At 37.7% G+C, this 18,166-nt stretch overlaps 1 protein-coding gene across 9 annotated transcripts in view; it reads right to left on the bottom strand.

The window, feature by feature from the left end:
- The window catches only part of PARD3B (par-3 family cell polarity regulator beta), a 1,028,888-nt gene that overhangs the window by 153,876 nt on the left and 856,846 nt on the right, over positions 1-18,166 (bottom strand). For all 9 annotated transcript variants that reach the window (XM_084998493.1, XM_021075045.2, XM_021075046.2 and 6 more), the window contains one exon: positions 16,214-16,516. In XM_084998493.1, coding sequence (XP_084854619.1) covers positions 16,214-16,516 — 303 coding nt within the window. The remainder of the gene's footprint in view (positions 1-16,213; positions 16,517-18,166) is intronic.

The raw sequence follows: 18,166 nt of genomic DNA, 5'->3' as shown, positions 1-18,166 counted from the left end.
CTTTAAAGCAGAAATTAAAAAATCTACAGAGTGTATTGTGATCACAGAGTAACTGCAGAGATAAAGAACAGAAAGATAATAGAAAAATCTCCTAACATAAACTAAACAATGCACTTCTAAAAAATCCATGGGTCAAAGAGAAAGTCTCAAAGGAAATAAAAATTATGATGAACTGAATTAGAATGAAAATGCAACATACCAAAATTTATGGGATACAGCTAAAGTGGTGCTGAGAGGAAATTTTGTAGCTTTAAATGATTCAATGAAAAACATCTCAAATAATCTAAATTCCCACTCCAAAAAAAAAAAAAAAATAGGAAGAGGAGAGAGAAAAAAAGATTAAAAAAACCCAAAGTAAATAGAAGAAAGAATATAATGAAGACTAGATATCAACAAAATTTGAAACAGAAGGGTAATAGAGAAAATTAATAAAATAAATAACTGGTCCTTTGAAAAAACCAAAGACAATTAACAAATGTCCAACAAGACTGACCAAGAAAAAAGAGGAAAGAAACAAATTACTTCTATTAGGAATGAAAAGGGGATATTACTAAGAATCCATAGTTCTATAAGAGAATATACCATTCCTAGAATAATAAAAGAATACTATGAACAACCCCATACACATAAATTTGGCAACTTAGATGAACTAACTCTTAGAAAAGTGAAAATTACAACAATAATTATAATCACATAATATAACTTAAATAGATTTATAGTTATTAAGGACACTGAATTCATAATAACCCCCACCATCTCTAGGCCCAGATAGTTTTGTTGGAGAATTCTACCAAATGTTTAACTAAGAATTAACATCATTTCTATACAATTTCTTCTAGAAAAAGAATAGAAGCTAATATTTCCTTAACCATTCAATGAAGCCAGTATTACTCTATCAAACTCAATGAGAGCACAAAAGAATACCCAAACTGCAGACCAATATTCCTCATGAATACAGACACAAAAATTATTACTGAAATATTTGCAAATAAAAATTAAGTAATCTACGAAAAGAACTATATACTGTGACCAAATGGGTTTTACTCCAGAATGCAAGGTGGTGCTATGTTTGAAAAGCAGTAAGTATAATCGAACATATTAATAGGGTAGAGATGAAAAATAAAAAGACTATATCAATTGAGATAGAAAAAGAATTAGATGAAACTCAGTACTCATTTATGATTTTTTAAAAAATAAGAAAACTAGAAATTAAGAACTTCAACTTGATAAAGACATCTACAAAAAAAAACCAAGCTAACATGACATTGACATTTAAAGTTGAAACTGAATGTTCTCCCTTAAGATCAGAAACAAATCAAGGCATTCAGTCTTGTCATTGCTTTTCAACATAGCACTGGAAATTCTAGCCATTGTAATAGGACAGATAAGGAAATAAATTTAGAAACTTACAGATAGGAAAGGTATTAAAACAATGTTCATATGAAAATCTATTAGTGATTGTTCATAGCAGTTCTACTACAAAAACTGAAAATAACTAAACATGTCTCTCAATAGGTGAATGATTAAATAAATTGTGGTACATCCATACCACAGACTATGACTCAGCAATAAAAAGGAATGAATTACTGATGCCCACAACAACTTGGACGGATCACAAAGATTTTATATTGTGTGAAAAAAAAAGCCAATCTCAAAAGGTCACAAACTTCCCCATGTATGTAGTTGTCTAGAAATGATTGGATATTAGAGATGTAAAACACAATAGTCATTGTCAGGGTTTGGAGGTGGTGGAAAGAAGGATGTGTGTATAACTATTAAGGGATAGCAGGAGGGATACCTTTGTTTTGATAAATTAATTCTGCATCTTGATTGCAGAAGTGATTACACATGTGATAAAATGGTAGAGAACTATACATTCACATTGTACCATCATCAAATTCCTGGTTTTCATATTGTACTATAATAATGTAAGATGTAGCCACCACAGAAAACTGGGTGAAGTGTACAAGCGACTTCTCTGTACTATATTTGCAACTTCCTATGACTTTATAAAAAGTTCAAAATAAAGAGTTAAAAAGTAATTATAACAACCTAGAAATATGGCCATATATAATGATATAAGCAAAAAAAAAAAAAAACCCATGAAGTCATGTTAGCAAGAATTGTTCAAACAAACCCCCCAAAATTACTAGATAAAATTGCAGAACTTTCCATCGAAATTCAATTCATTCTGAAGGGATTAACAGTACTTTTAATTGCAGAATAGTAGAAATGCCCAGATAATAGCATACATAATATTAGCTTAAACATAAATGGTGCTTATTAACTGCCAGGTTCTGGGGTTTTTGTTGTTGTTTGTGTTCAAGTATAAATTCAATTAAATTCTTATAACAACAGTCTTATGTAGATACTATAATTATGCTTATTATATAGATGAGGATACTAAGCCAGAGAGAAGTTAAGAAGGAATAGTATAAAGATATCCACCCAGGCTTTGCTCTAAGGATGGGCATGGCTCAGGCCCAGTCCACTCACTGACCCTGATATAGAAAATCCATTGCATCTAGATTAAAGTGAATCTCCATCCTAGCTTTGTGCTCAGAGGTCTTGGCAATTTGGAAAGCCAGAGGGAGAGTAATGACCAAGATTGAGGGAACTCAGAGTGCTTGCTCAGTATTGACTGAAAGTATTTGCAAAACAATTGGCTTTTGGATTCTATTTCTGGGTTCATATCAATCTCCAGTCAGCTCTCCAGAGGGGAGAGTATTCCACAGCATATAAATATTGAAACATCTCTTTAAGATGTTGGACACTTAAATGAGTACTAACATTAAAACTATCTTTTACTGCTCTTTCTCATCCCACTGATTATTTATTGTCTGAAAGGATAAATACAGGAAAGCAATTGACCTACCAATGGCCTATTCTTGATTACACATTGCATTAAATATAGAAATTATGAAGAGGGCACTTTGGAATTTGTCTCTAGCATCAGCAAAGATTGTGTAATGAAAAGGTATGTGGCTTAGCTTAATAGATTAATGCAAACCGCAGGTCACAAGAGGCCTGGAATAAGTGTGGCAGATCAACGCACATCTAGCAGTACTACAGAGAAGTAGGTCAAAGCCTAAGATTTCTGATATGTCTTTGGTTTTTTTTTTTTTGGATTTTTTTATTGTTATTTCCCCAATATAATTTTTTTTCTGCCATACAGCATGGTGACCCAGTTACACATACATGTATACGTTATTTTTTCTCTCATTATCATGCTGTCATAAGTAACTGGACATAGTTCTCAGCACCACACAGAAGGATCTCATTGCTAATCCATTCTAAAAGCAACAGTTTGCATCTATTAACTCCAAGCTCCCAATCCATCCCACTCCCTCCCCCTCCCACCAGGCAACCACAAGTCTATTTTCCAAGTCCATGAGTGTCTTTTCTGGGGAAAGGTTCATTTGTGCCTTCTATTAGATTCCAGATATAAGTGATATCATATAGTATTTGTCTTGCTCTTTCCGACTTACTTCACTTAGAACTAGAGTCTCTAGTTCCATCCATGTTGCTGCAAATGGCATCATGTCATTTTATTTTATGGCTGAGTAGTATTCCATTGTGTATATATACCATATCTTCCCAATCCAATCATCTGTTGATAGATATTTGGGTTTTTTTCATGTCCTGGCTATTGTGAATAGAGCTGCAATGAACATACGAGTGCATGTTGTCTTTTTTAAGGAAAGTTTTGTCTGGATATATGCCCAAGAGCGGGATTGCTGGGTCATACGGTAATTCTATGTATAGATTTCTAAGGTACCTCCATACTGTTCTCCACAGTGGTTGTATCAGCTTACATTCCCACCAACTGTGCAGGAGGGTTCCCTTTTCTCCACACCCCCTCCAGCACTTGTTATTTGTGGACTTATTAATGATGGCCATTCTGATTGGTGTGAGGTGATATCTCATGGTAGTTTTGATTTGCAGTTCTCTAATAATCAGTGATGCTGAGCATTTTTTCATGTGCTTGTTGGCCGTCTGTATATCTTCCTTGGAGAAATGTCTATTCAGGTCTTTTGCCCATTTTTCCATTGGGTTGTTGGCTTTTTTGCTGTTGAGTTGTATAAGTTGTTTGTATATTTCAGAGATTAAGCCCTTGTCAGTTGTATCATTTGTAACTATTTTCTCCCATTCTGTAAACTGTTTCTTTGTTTTCTTTTTAGTTTCCTTGGCTGTGCAAAAGCTTGTCAGTTTGATTAGGTCCCATTGGTTTATTTTTGCTTTTATTTCTGTTGCTTTTGGAGACTGACCTGAGAAAACATTTGTAAGGTTGATGTCAGAGAATGTTTTGCCTATATTCTCTTCCAGGAGTTCGATGGTGTCTTAATTTATATTCAGGTCTTTCAGCCATTTTGAGCTGTCTTTGTACCTCTACAGCCTTGAGTGTGATGCTTTGCACCTAACAGACATCTAATATATATTGTGTTCTTCAGTCAAAATCGTAAGAGTTTTGTCTCATTTATCCCATGTCTTCCTCTTGGTTTACACTCTCATTTTGCCATAGCACATTCTTTAGGATCTTCCTTTAGGGAACTGGTACACGGGAGATAATTTTTATATTTTTAAATGGAATGACAATGAATAAATATGGGAGAGAGGGAGGGAGGGGTATCTGGCAGGTGAGGAATAATATGCATGTCCTTTGCACGTGTTCAGTAGAGTCCAACATTTTTAAACTGCAATCTACAGTGAGAAATGCATTTTACATCATGTCCAGTATTCACCCACATATATACCCTGTATACATATGCACATATGTATACACACATATTCTTTTTTATATTATTTTCCAGCGTGGTCTATCCCAGGAGATTGAATATAGTTTCCCATGCTACACAGTAGGACCTGTTGTTTATCCATTCTAAATGTAATAGTTTGCATCTACTAACCCCAAACTCCCAATCTATACAAAGCCCTCTCCTCCTTTCCTCTTGGCAACCATAAATATGTTCTCTATGTCTATAAGTCTGCTTCTGTTTTGTGGATAGGTTCATTTGTACCATAGTTTAGATTACACATATTAGTGATATCATATGATGTTTGGGCTTAATGTCTAAAATATACAAATAGCTCATACAACTCAACAACAAAAAAACCCCAAACAACCCAATTGAAAAGTGGGAAGAAGACGTAAGTAGACAGTTCTCCAAATAAGACATATGGATAGCCACTAGGCACATGAAAAGATGTTCAACATGGCTAATTATTAGAGAAATACAAATCAAAATTACAGTGAAGTACCATCTTACACTGGTCAGAATGGCCATTATTAATAAGTCCACAAAAAAACAAATGCTAGAGAGGGTGTGGAGAAAAGAGAACCCCCTTATACTGTTGGTAGAATGTAAATTAGTACAACCACTATGGAAAACAGTATGGATGTTCCTGAGAAAACTAAATATATAACTTCCATATGATCCAGCAACCCCACTCCTGGCTTTACATTTAGAAAAAAGTAGAATTCAAAAAGATGCATTTATCCTTCTGTTCACTGCAGCGCTATTCACCGTAGCCAAGACCTGGAAACAATGTAAACATCCATCCACAGATGAATGGATTAAGAAGATGTGGTACAGGAGTTCCCATCGTGGCACAGTGGTTGACGAATCTGACTAGGAACCATGAGGTTGCGGGTTCGCTCCCTGGTCTTGCTCAGTGGGTTGGGGATCTGGCGTTGCCATGGGCTGTGGTGTGGGTTGCAGACACGGCTGGGATCCTCCACTGCTGTGGCTCTGGTGTAGGCTGGTGGCTACAGCTCTGATTCAACCCCTATCCTGGGAACCTCCATGTGCCACAGGAGCAGCTCGAGAAAAGGCAAAAAGACAAAAAAAAAAAAAAAAAAGAAAAGAAAGAAGATGTGGTACATACACACAATGGAATACTACTCAGCCATAAAAAGAACAAAATAATGCCATTCATAGCAACATCAATGCAACCAGAGATTATCACATAAAGTGAAGTAAGTCTTACTTAAAAAAAATGTTCGTTGATCCCACTAAATCAATTTCAAGGTATCATGGCTAGAGCCTAAAATTTGAAAACCCTAGTAGCTGGAGGCTCATGCATTTCTGGAGTCAACTGGGCTGGAATCCTGCTCTGCTAATGTATTACCTATGTCATCACAGCTAAATTTCTTAATTTCTCTGAGCCGCTAATTTCACACCTGTGAAATAGATAATCTATAGAATTTCTGTTATTTTTGCAAAGCATAAATCTGAATAAGCTGTTTCCATTTTAAGGGTTCCTTGTTGCTCTTCAGTCTAAATGTTTTATCTCAGATTATATGGCTTTGACAAGATTGCCTGTGTTGACCTTCATCTTTCTCCCCCAAGTGGCCCTAATTTATATACCATACTCCAACTCTTCTGATGTGCAGTTCCCTAAATGAACCAGGTTTTCTCTTTGAACATTTGTGCATGCTCTTCTTCCTTCTTAATTAGCTTCTACTTGTTCTTTATGTCATAATATTGACCCTCAAGGAGCCTTCTTTGACTACCCAGATCTGCATTCAATACCTTTCCTTGCGCTTCTATAGCCTCTTTGGCTTACCTTTCTCATAGCAGAGCATGGAGCACATTACTATTCTAATAAGTCAGCTGTATCCCTCTAGAGGGCAGAAGACTCTATCTTCTTTTCTAGTCTCTTGTGTTATATTTATATGTCTAAAAAAATTCTGTACATTCCCTCCCACCTCTCTTTGTAAGCAGGATAAGTTAGATAATGTATCCTGAGGATCAGGACAATTTATGTGAAAAATAAGTCATTGCTTAAATGATAGCTTTAAATAATCAGAGTAACCCTTTGGCAAGCATTCCTCAAATGTTCTCACTTACTACCAGTGGTTGAGGATGCACATGGGTGGAGGTCTTAGAAATGAATGGTCATTGAGTACCAAATCTCCTTGCCCAGATCACGTATAATAAAGGAGAAAGATGTCTACATTTGTCACCTCTGGAAGCTGACATAAGTCTAGCACAATCCAAGAAGAGCACTCTCAGAAGATGGGAAAAAATAATGAGAACATCAAGCTTTAAAGAGAGGGGATTGAGGAAAGAAGAGTTAATGGTGTATCAGTTACTATTAGCACTTATCTGGTCATAGAGATTCTTTCATTAAGAGATTTCTCATTATTCTTTAAAAGTCACTTAAAAATTGATGGTAATATGTTCTAAGAAAAAAGAATCTGATTGCTTTGCTCAACTGATGAATTTTAACTCTCTATGGATATGGCATTTATCACTGGAATTCCCAAACTGAAACAAGAATACTTTGGCTCTGTTTATAGAAACTGAAACAAAACAAAACACATCTGTAAGTAATCTACTGTGTTCACTGTTCAAATCCCTACACAGAGCCTCACAAAGCTGTGAATCAGAGTGAGATTTAAAAAAAAAAAAAAAGCCATTAAACTAAAGTAAAATTAACACCAAAAAAATCACCAAAGAATGAGACTGGGGACAAACATCAACAGAGGCATGAACTGTGCATGACAAAGTTGTGACTCAATGAAGTATCAAACCTCTGAATTCAAGAAACTGTTGGGCAAGAAATAGCAACAACAACAACAACAACAATAACAAAAAGACAAAAAAAAAAAAAAAAAAAAAGGAGTTCCCGTTGTGGCGCAGTGGTTATCGAATCCGACTAGGAACCATGAGGTTGCGGGTTCGGTCCCTGCCCTTGCTCAGTGGGTTAATGATCCGGTGTTGCCGTGAGCTGTGGTGTAGATTGCAGACGCGGCTCGGATCCCTCGTTGCTGTGGCTCTGGCGTAGGCCGGAGGCTATAGGTCCGATTCGACCCCTAGCCTGGGAACCTCCATATGCCGCAGGAGCGGCCCAAGAAATAGCAACAACAACAACAACAACAACAATAACAGAAAGACAAAAAAAAAAAAAAAAAAAAAAAAAAGAAACTGTTGGGGAAGAGACATCGATGATCCCACATTGCCCCAGGAGCACAGGAGAGGTTCACACGTGGCCATGAAGCTTCCCTGTTAACACTTTTTCTATTCTTTATCACCTTTATCTTAGAATTTCCCCAAACATATTTTTTCAGTACGTTCTGTGCGTTCCAGAAAACTAAGACTGTGTGTATCCCATTTGCTTTACTTCACTGATATTAAAAGTTATTCAGGGAGTTACCATTTCGGCTCAGCAGAAACAAACCCAACTAGTATCCGTGAAGATGTGGGTTTGATCCCTGGCCTTACTCAGTGGGTTAAGGATCTGGTGTTGCCATGAGCTATAGTGTAGGTTGCAGATGTGGCTCAGATCTGGCATTGCTGTGGCTGTGGCCTACCTGGGAACTGCCATACGCCACAGGCGTGGCCATAAAAAAGCAAAAAAAAAAAAAAAAAAAAAAAAAGAGAGGTTATTCAGATGAAATATTTCTGTCTCAGCTATAAAAGAGGGTTATATAATAAGACTCGCCTGCCACAAGGAGTTAATAAAATATATTTGAACTGATATTTGAAAATATATTTGATGCTACTGCTAGGTAGCATCAATTTATTTATTTATTTATATTACTTAAGGGAAGTTAAAGAAAAAGGACAGAAATCATCTAAAGGTAATCTGTGGTGGATTCTATGGAGTGGTTCCCTAGAAGACTCCAGATTTCCTTTCCTCCATCTCTTTGCTTACTGGAAAGATAAAACACTATTTCTCAGTACCCTCTTGCAACTACAAGAAACTTATAAATATAGGTTTTGCCAATGAGAAGTTGTTGGGGTTTTCTGGGCATCTTTTTAAAAGGATGGACTTGACCGGCACATTTCACTGGTCGTTTACACCTTTTCCCTACTTTCTTCTTGGAGAGTGGTTATGAAGTCTGGAGCTGCAGCAGCCATCTGAGAATCATGAGGCAACATGAGAAAGCAGGCTAGCTGCTGAGGAAAGCAGAGGAGAAAAGTGAAAAGAGGCCACTTTATGGGAATAGGGCCACCTGACTTCCTTACAGGTTGAGACAAATATATTAGTTGGGTTTTCTATTGTTTTACAGACAAACATGATCTGACTGGATTCACTGTTGTTATTAACAACTCTTTTGGGGCCCCTAGAAATTTGGCTAGTCCATTCTATGGACAACTGTTAAGCCCAACTCTGAACCAGATGGACATTCAAGCAACGTAGTATGAAGATAGTGTTAGTTCTGATGATAAGACACCATCATTAGTGACATCTAATAAGAGCTATGGTTTTTAACAAACAATTGACTAAGTAGCTCAATGTGTAACAAAAACGTAGCTAAGTGTACTCTACTTATGCAGATGATATGACTGAACCTGAGTTGTTTTCTAGTTTTCGTCCCTTTTCTTGTCACACTCTTTGTTTGTTTGTTTATGCTTTTTGTTTTTGATGACTGAAACATGCCAGCAGATGTTTGGGCCAAGTGACCATGGAACAGATGGAATTTAATAGGCTCCTAAACCTATGACTTTGAGTCAACAGCTAGATATAATCAATAACCTTCCTAAACAGTTATATTTTAGTTCAGTAAACCTGTTGATATATAGCCCAATAATACAAAGTATAGTTCAATAATATATAATTCTAGTAATATTCCTAAAGAGTCAACATTTATTGAGCCAGGCACTAGGATCATTTCATTTAATCCACAAACAGTTCACAGGAAACAGTGTATACCATTGTCCCCATTTTACAGTGAGGAAGGTGAAGCTTTTAAAAATTAATACATTTGAAGCAAGGGCCTAGAAAGACAAATCCATAGCCTCAAGTCTTTCCCAAATTGAATGCACATGCAATTTCATGATTTTTTATAATATATCCTGTAGATCCTTCCATTATAATGGAATATATTATCATGTAATTATTTATTTATGAGACAGTTTCAGCTTTTAGGCTGAGTTCCCTGAGGGTATGGATAGTCTCTAAACTTTTCTGTATGACCTGTGGAATACAACAGAGGCTCAGTAGAAGTTTCCTACAAGTATTGGTGAGTAGCTGCTGGGGAATCAAGGTCACTTAACTGGAATATTGAGGAACTGTGTGCTGTTTGCTAATTTAATTTTACAGCTATGCTATATTAGTCAATAAGTATGTATTTAGTATGTAGATATTAAGTACTTAGTATCACATGGACCACAGAAAATCTTATTTTGCATAAATAAGTCTAAATGGACACAAATTTGTGATTACCTGGAGGAGAAAAAAAGTTATCTCTAGGATTTATCAAGAGCAAGTAATTCTTTTTCTTGTCGGGGTTACTAGGTTTGTAAATCAAGGGGTTCTCTTAAACACAGCGCACATTAATATCCGTAAGATATATGACAAAGTCTTCCACAGTGTTCATGGATGAACCAAAAATCCACACCAGATAAAGAGTAGACAGGATTAATAGTTAACTGAACATCTGAAGGAGTGTTGATTAATGGAGGTCTCGAGTGATGAGTTGCAGGGATTGTACCTGACATTGATCGATCATCTTATCAATGCCATGGATGATAAGATTAAATATGAGGTCTACAGTGATTAAATATGAGGACCGTATAAACTTAGAAAGAATAGCTAATATAGTGGAGGACAAAAATCCATATTCTAAGATACCTGCATTGGCTGCAACAGCTGGCCAAATCTAACAAGCAAATATTTAACTTGAATGAGGAGAATATTCTACATTAAAAAAATCATTGTATGAATACAGGATTTTGCAAAATATATTGGAGAATCTGGCTTAAGAGCAATTCAAGTAAAAACAAAATAGAGGTTTGGTTAAAGTACAATATAAGCCCATAAATGACAGCTGATAGAAAAGTTTACGCCACATTAATACATGTAAAGAATTAAGACCAAAGGACATAAGTGTCCCATTGATTTCTGTACTTTTCTGACCATATCTGGAACAGTGTCCAGTTCTGCATGATATGATCAACAGAGGGCAGTCATAAACTCAGTGGACTTGAGTACATTCAGAATATGGCTACCAAAAGGCTAAATGTATGGATTATAATATAAGACATGACTAAGATAGCTAGGAGTTTATGCTGAAGAAATTATTATACTTCTCAAGGTTATGGGCTTATTTGCTTCATGCTTGTAAGACCAGCTCTGAGCAGAGTCTGGTTCATGTTTCGAGTTCAATAAATGTTTGTTAATGAAGGTGGTCATGGCAGTCACTTCAAATATCTGAAGGGCTATTAATGAGGTCTAGGTACTGTGTCCACTTAGATTGATCCAGTATCTATGATAAATACTACTTGGAGAAAAAAATATTTATTGCATGCAGACTACTCTGGAATTATAGACATATTGATGAGCCAAAGTAGACAAGGTTCTTGTCCCTATGGAGCCCGGACTTGAGATCAGTCATCTCCAAAATGAGCTGTTTGCCCCATTTGAGGGGATAAAGGACATATTAGAACTATCACTAATGTTTTTTTTTAAAATCTCATTCTTCTATTTTCTTTCTATATTTGATACATGTTTTATAATGCATATATCAGTAAGGTAAATAAGTGAATCTCACTTAGAAACAAATGCATATTTTGGGGGGAGTTAACACTCAAGCATTTTTATTGATGGGGTGTGTGGTTCAACATACTTGGCAAGCCCAAGTGAAGAATGTTAAGCCTTTGGAGTAACACAGACCCTCAACTGTGTCGAGTGCCACATGTAATTTCCATTGCCCCTACTTGTGACTAGTTTATCTTCACCCAAACATAAAGCCTCAGTGGTCGTATACTGTGGGGGCCTTTAAATGCTGGCACAGCAGAGGGAGCCTAATGCATTATAAACTCTAAGCAGTTGTCAGGCATTGGGGACAGGACTTAAACCATTCTCTGTTCAAATCCTGGGAGAAACAGCACTGTGCAGATCCAATCTTTCGAATCTGTCATGGTGGTGTTTTTTTTTTTAAACAACCATCATTTATAGATGAATCCTTTATAAAGGGCAGGTTTTTATCAGAAGGGCTGAGGGTTCAGGGCCAAGACTTGAGAAGCAGAGAGGTAAGGGGCAGAAGTTGCCCCTAATAGAAAAGCCACTGTGGGCCATGCCTATATGACATGTTCCTTTGACACAGAGATATATGCACAAATAGAGGCAGATTTTATGTGGAAACCCCCCAAAATGCAACATGTGAAATCGTATTTAACCACTGCAATGTGTGAGGCTGTCAATATAACCTTCCTTTTGTAGATAAGAAGGTGAGGAGAAACTACCAATGCTGGATTGAATTCTAGGACTAAGTCTCACAGCAAAACCCTCTGTTGCATTGAGGGTGGAGTCTATATTCTTCACAGAGGCTCACTGGACTCTGCCATCTGCCTCTGCCCAGCTTTCTGACCCTCCCGTCTTACCTCTTGTCATTACTCCTCTCACTCAGGTTTCTATTTTTGATTGATTGAGCATCTTCTAGTTCTTCTAACACACCATGCTTCTGCTCACCTCCAGGCTTTCACCCACACTGTTCCCTGTGCCTCCAGCCCAATAGCCCCAGCCCTGGAAGTTACTTTGTGCTTCCCTTATAGGAGCACTCTTCATACTGTGTTCTCATCACATGTTTACATCTTTGTTGCATCCAATAGAGGAGAAGGTACCCATCTTCCTCTTTGTGCCCTGATGAACCCAATACTGAACTCAGGTCCTGACACTTAGCAGACACTAAATAAATAATGTCCTGACTCCATGCGGTGCTATCTTAGGCAAGTCACTCAATTTCTCTGGGCCTCAGTTTCTGCAGTAATAATATGAGGTTACTCTCTTGTTAGCTCTGAAATACTGTCATGTAAGGAAGGCTGCAACCTTTTCTATCCTACAACTCTTCTCCTTTACCACCAAGCTTACTAAGTGCTTCCTAATCAAGTCTCTTATTGTAATTTTCCCTCTCCTTCTATCTAGCTATTGAAATTGTTCTCTCTAAATTAACTGATAACCTCTTAGTGGCCATATCCCAAATCCTCTTTTTAGTCCTCATTCTAATGACCTCTCTGAAGCATTTGAAAATCTTAACTATGTGGTCTCTGCTAAGCCTTTTTCTCCTAGTTTTAAGCTGAGAATTTTGGCTGTTTCTTATTTTCTTCTGTCTCCAAATGCCACTTTCTTATTCCAGAGCTTTGCCATCTTTCACTACTATCATCTTATCTTAATTTGTCTCAACATCTAACCATGTTCCTCTTTGTCTGCTGAAAGCTGGCAGTGCTATTTCCCCCAAATACAGATCAATTCAGTCCCTAGTTATGGCGTTTTGATGGCTCCCATTGTGTGTAGGATTACCCGCCACAGATACACACACACACACACACACACACTCACACACTACTGAGGATCGTTTTGGAGCCCAGGCAGACACCACTATTCAAGCATGACTTCAGAACCCTTCTTAACACAGATTTGCAGACAGACAGATACTACCAATTAGTATGTGTGAGTACAGGATGGAACCCATTCATTCACAGTCTGGCTCCAATCTGCTTTCCAGCCTCATTTCCTATCACTTTCTTTCCCATCCACACTCCATGTTCTGGGTGCTTCAGAACTTCCCTAATGAGCCACACTCTTTCAGGTTACTTCACCCCTGTGCATGCTCATTAGTCTCTAAGGAAAGCATTTTTTTCTACTGCATCTGGTCAATTCCTACAAATCCTTCCATAGCTGATTCAAATATTTCTTTTTGGAGACCCTCCTGACCAGCAGCTTTTCTGTTTACATTAAATGGAAATGATCTATTTCTACATGTGCCCATCCCTTCCTCTCTAGTATATGACTTCCTCTGGGATGGGACCATATCTTGGTCATCTTTGTATCACCCATTGAACTTACAACAGTAGCTAGAACACGGTAGGTGCCAAACACTTATTGAATGAAGGACTGTGCAGATGGCTGAATGAATGACAGGCCTTAACTCTGATTAAAGTGGGGTTAGGGCTCAGGGTTTCTGCTTAGGAGCGCTGTTAGGGACACTGCCACAGCAATGCTCTTGGACTCACCTGGACCTAGAAATTTTGGAAAGTTCAGAATTTCACTGATAAAAACCAGTAATAATAATAATGATGATGATAATAGCTAACATTATCCAATGCATATTGTGTGCCAAGAGAAAAACTGCTTAAGACTTAAAGAATGAGGAGCAGAACAATTTTAAAATATGATTAAAGAGCAGAATAAAGATAATTCTGAGCAGAAAGAGTTACACTTTGATCTGTAATCCAAAAATATGACAACTGTCTAAAACTCCACTGCAAGAACTTTTGATCATTCAGTAATATAAAGAGGTCAAAGCCAAAGGAAAGAATATTGCTTATACATGTCTGGGCTGGGCAGTAAATAACATGTTTTTTTAATATCATTCTATAGTGGCTACAGTTATGATTATCCTAAGAAATTTCTGTCTAGGTCAAATCTATGTGGGTGAAAATTAGCTTTCAGGATACGGTCTCCTAGTAGTCCTAAGAATAGCCATAAAATCTGGGGAAATAAAAAATGAATAAATAAATAAAAGGAGCAGAATAAGCAAAGCAAAACAAAACAAAACAAAACAGATCTGGGGAAAAAAATAAGCCGTAGGTGACAGAAATTTGAGGAGTGATAGGGCTGACTATTGTATGCTCCTCTTAGAGACTTACAATGCTGTTAGCTATTGCAGAGAAGGCGGAAGAAAACCTGCTGGGTGTGGCTTAACCCAGAATTTTCCACACACATTTGACTAGTGAATGTTTTTTAATAGAATGTTTCGGGTTTGTTGTCATGGAATTAGAATTGGAAATATTGGCTTTGGAAGTTCTTTGGAAACCGTTCAGTGCTGGGATTCTAGCTGTGGGCAGTGGGTGGCTAAGGGCTTTGCTGAGAAGACCTGTCTGATTTAGAGACGGTTAAGACTGTGGTCTGGGCCAGAACAGACTCACGCCTGGTATTATGGACATGATAAAAATTCAGCCCTTTATAAACGCTTGGGAGAAAAGGGCCCACTCTTAATCAGTCCTCTGAATTAACAGTTTTGTTATGGCTGTCTCACATAGTCACAGGAATTTATATTTTCATTTTATCCCAAAGAAAAACTTGACCATCTTTCTTTAATACTATCAACCTGGAAGCTTGACAGTAAGGATTAAAAATTGCTCCTTCCTTCCCACTTGGTTATTGGAAAGGCTCTGAAAGGTAATCAGTCTTGTGAAGCTGCACTTTACAGTCTGCATAAAAACGCCATGATTTTCCTTCCTCTCCCCAACCTAATTGAAAGTGCATAATATCAGCCAGCTGGGGAAATGTAAACGGTAAACATATACGATATATCATGCTATCACCCCAAAGCTGGTTGCTTATAGGGACTGGGGGCTTGTCAGGACCAAAGAGAATCTGGAAAACAAGATTTTTTTCATCTAGAATGAGAGCCCTTTGTGCCTTCTACCCTCTCCCCTCCCCTCCTCCTTCCAGACTTCAAGTTACAGCCAGATTAAGCCAAGGTCAGGCAACTCGTTCCTGTGTGTCATTCCAAGGGTCACCTAACAATGTATATTGACTAACACTCTCTTATATCAGCCTTTCAAGAGATAAGGCATTTTGCTTTTGGCAGGAGGTGGGGTTGGGATCATCTAGCTCCCTAGTACTTCAATCGTACTGACAGATGGTTCTATTATCTCTTTCCTTAGTGGCTAAGGCTAAAGATCCTTGGCCTTGTCACCTCTCATCTTTCTCTACTTCATCAAATTCCAATTGCCAAGATTATCTTCTTTTCTACCTTTGATCATCCATGAAAATCTATACAGGATCACATATTCCTTCAGCAGAAAATCCCAATCTATTGAAAATCTTCTGCAATTTGGAGGCTGTCTGTAACTCCACCTACTTAGAAGTCATCATGCTCTTCTCTGACTCCTCACCTCCCAGTGTCGTGTCACCTTCCTGAATAAGTCTTTTATAGTAGGGCTCTCAGAAGAAAGGACAACATTCATTCAAAGTTTTTATCACTAGTTCTCTGTTACAGTATTCCTTCAAAAATTGCTCCCTGTTGCCTCATGAGCCCAAGTACTACTGTTCATTCATGCCACCTTACAACTGGCAGTTGTTTTATTTTTGATGGCTGATACCTTACAGGGAGGTCAAAGCACAGCACCTGTCAAGGGTACTATGTCATTTCAGTTATAATAGATTGAAGGATATATTGTTATCTGCTTCAGCAATAGCAATGATTTGAAACACTGAATTAAAACCACATTCATCTTTCAATAAGTTGTATTACCTGTCAATGGGCACTGGTGGATGGTATGGCTTGTTGACCTTGGCATAGAGACCCTCTAGGTGGTCTCGCTCTGGAGACAGTGGCCGGCCATCCCGAGGGTAGCCCAGTGGTCCAGCCCGAGGGGGAGATGGAGACCTATAGACATTTGCTGATGTACACGGTTCCCGGAAGTGGTTCACTCTGGCATAGTTGGGGTCCATTTCATCATCGTCCATATCATGCAGTGATCCAACTGCACCAGTAGCATAATCAATGAGACCTCTTGCCTGCTTTTCCCTTATCTCCTGGTGTTTTGCTCCAATCCTGAAAAATGCAGAACAAGGTATATGTGAGTTTATATGCCAATACAACGATAGACACTCCTGAAACTATGGTAATTCTTTCTATTCAGTCACTTAACTGTCACTTTTCTGGACACTCAGGATCACACCATGCAGAAATGTCAATAGCATATTCCATAGAATTAATTTTATATCGCTGACCTTTATTTGTTCAGGGTATTTATTTTAATAGTAATGCTATAAGTATTTTAACATTTTGCCCACCGATGAATGGTCTGATTGCAGAGTCTAAGGCTGATTTTCATTAACATTTCCTCCCTATAAGTGGGATGTGCTCAAGGGAACAGTCTATCTTTGGTGTAATATTATAGAGGTCTTTCTGCACAGGGATGCATGTTAAAGAGTGCATCAGAATCATATACTTTGTCTATGATATTACTATTTGGTGCCTTAGAGTTCCAGTGTATTCTTCTAAAGAGAAGAGCTTGCAAGAATTGATTTGAATATGAAAAAGAAATACAGAGGCTTTCTGGTCACTAAAAGCAGTAGGATCAGAGATAATTTATAAGAGACTCTAAGTTTTTGGTTACACAAATGGGGATCATTGTGTTTCATTATACAGGGGCTAGGGACAGAGTAAAATAGTGAAGAAATTAATAGGCTCCTGACAGAGATGAATTGGCACATATAAGTGAATTAAACACCATTACTGGCAGAACTCCACAGCATTAAAGCCTTTAGTGATATTACAAAACGCTCCTGCTAATCAGTGTGCTGTGCAGACTATCGGGAATGGGAACAGAAAAATGACTTAGATGGATTCCAAATCCAGCTGAGTTTTGAGAATTTGATATTTAATCTGGAAAGTGTTAGACCAGTTCTCCAAAGTTCCCAGCTATGTGTTTGTTAAAATGGAAAGGTCACTGCGGCATCTTATTGGCTGCTGGTGATCTGATGAGGATGTCAGGAGATGTTCTGCATTAATGAGGAAGGAATGTAACCTCCTATCACTGGGCAAATAAGGTGCACTGTGTACAAGAGAAGAGAAGTAAGATGATGTTGGCTCCGGTGGTGAAAGAAAGGACTTTCCAGAAAGGATGGGAATAAAAATGAAGTCCTGGGCTCAGAGAAATGAGAGGATTGTGGGCTAGAAGTGAAAGCTCTTCCTATGCCTGAAAATATATGTCGAAGGCCTGGATGAGTGAAAAAAGCAAAAACTGAATTCTCTCAGTGTCTTTCCTTCTTCAAATAAAAACAGCTGTTTTTGCACAAGGCAGCTAGTTTTATTTTACAGAACATCAAACTCTGTAAAAATCTTTAAAAGCCATGATCTTTCAAGGTATTTTCCCTTTTGGCAGAATAGTCTTTTTTTTTTTTTCTTTGAGTAGAGTAGAGGAAGGAAAAATTAAAAGACAAAGAAGAAGGTATAGAACAAAACAAAACAAAAATAGTTGTCTATCTTCAAGTCACAACAGATGATAATAAAGGCCAGGATGCATCATTGCATATCTCTTTTGACTAGGTCAAATCATGTACCCTACACATAAATAATTAGAAGACTTTATATTTTGTGTAAAGGGGAGCTTGGATCACCAAGGGATTTTGAATGGAGATGAAAGGAAGATTACACAGTAGGGTACCCGTTAAGAAGCCCTGCCTGTCCTCTTTCAAT

This window comes from Sus scrofa, chromosome 15, assembly GCF_054392235.1.
Source record: "Sus scrofa isolate SSC_HxYL_T2T_F1_AM1 chromosome 15, Sscrofa_HxYL_maternal_Yorkshire_Landrace_v2.0, whole genome shotgun sequence".
Lineage (NCBI taxonomy): Eukaryota > Metazoa > Chordata > Mammalia > Artiodactyla > Suidae > Sus > Sus scrofa.
Note: the sequence above shows the minus strand (reverse complement) of the source record. Positions and strands in the feature narration are given on the sequence as shown.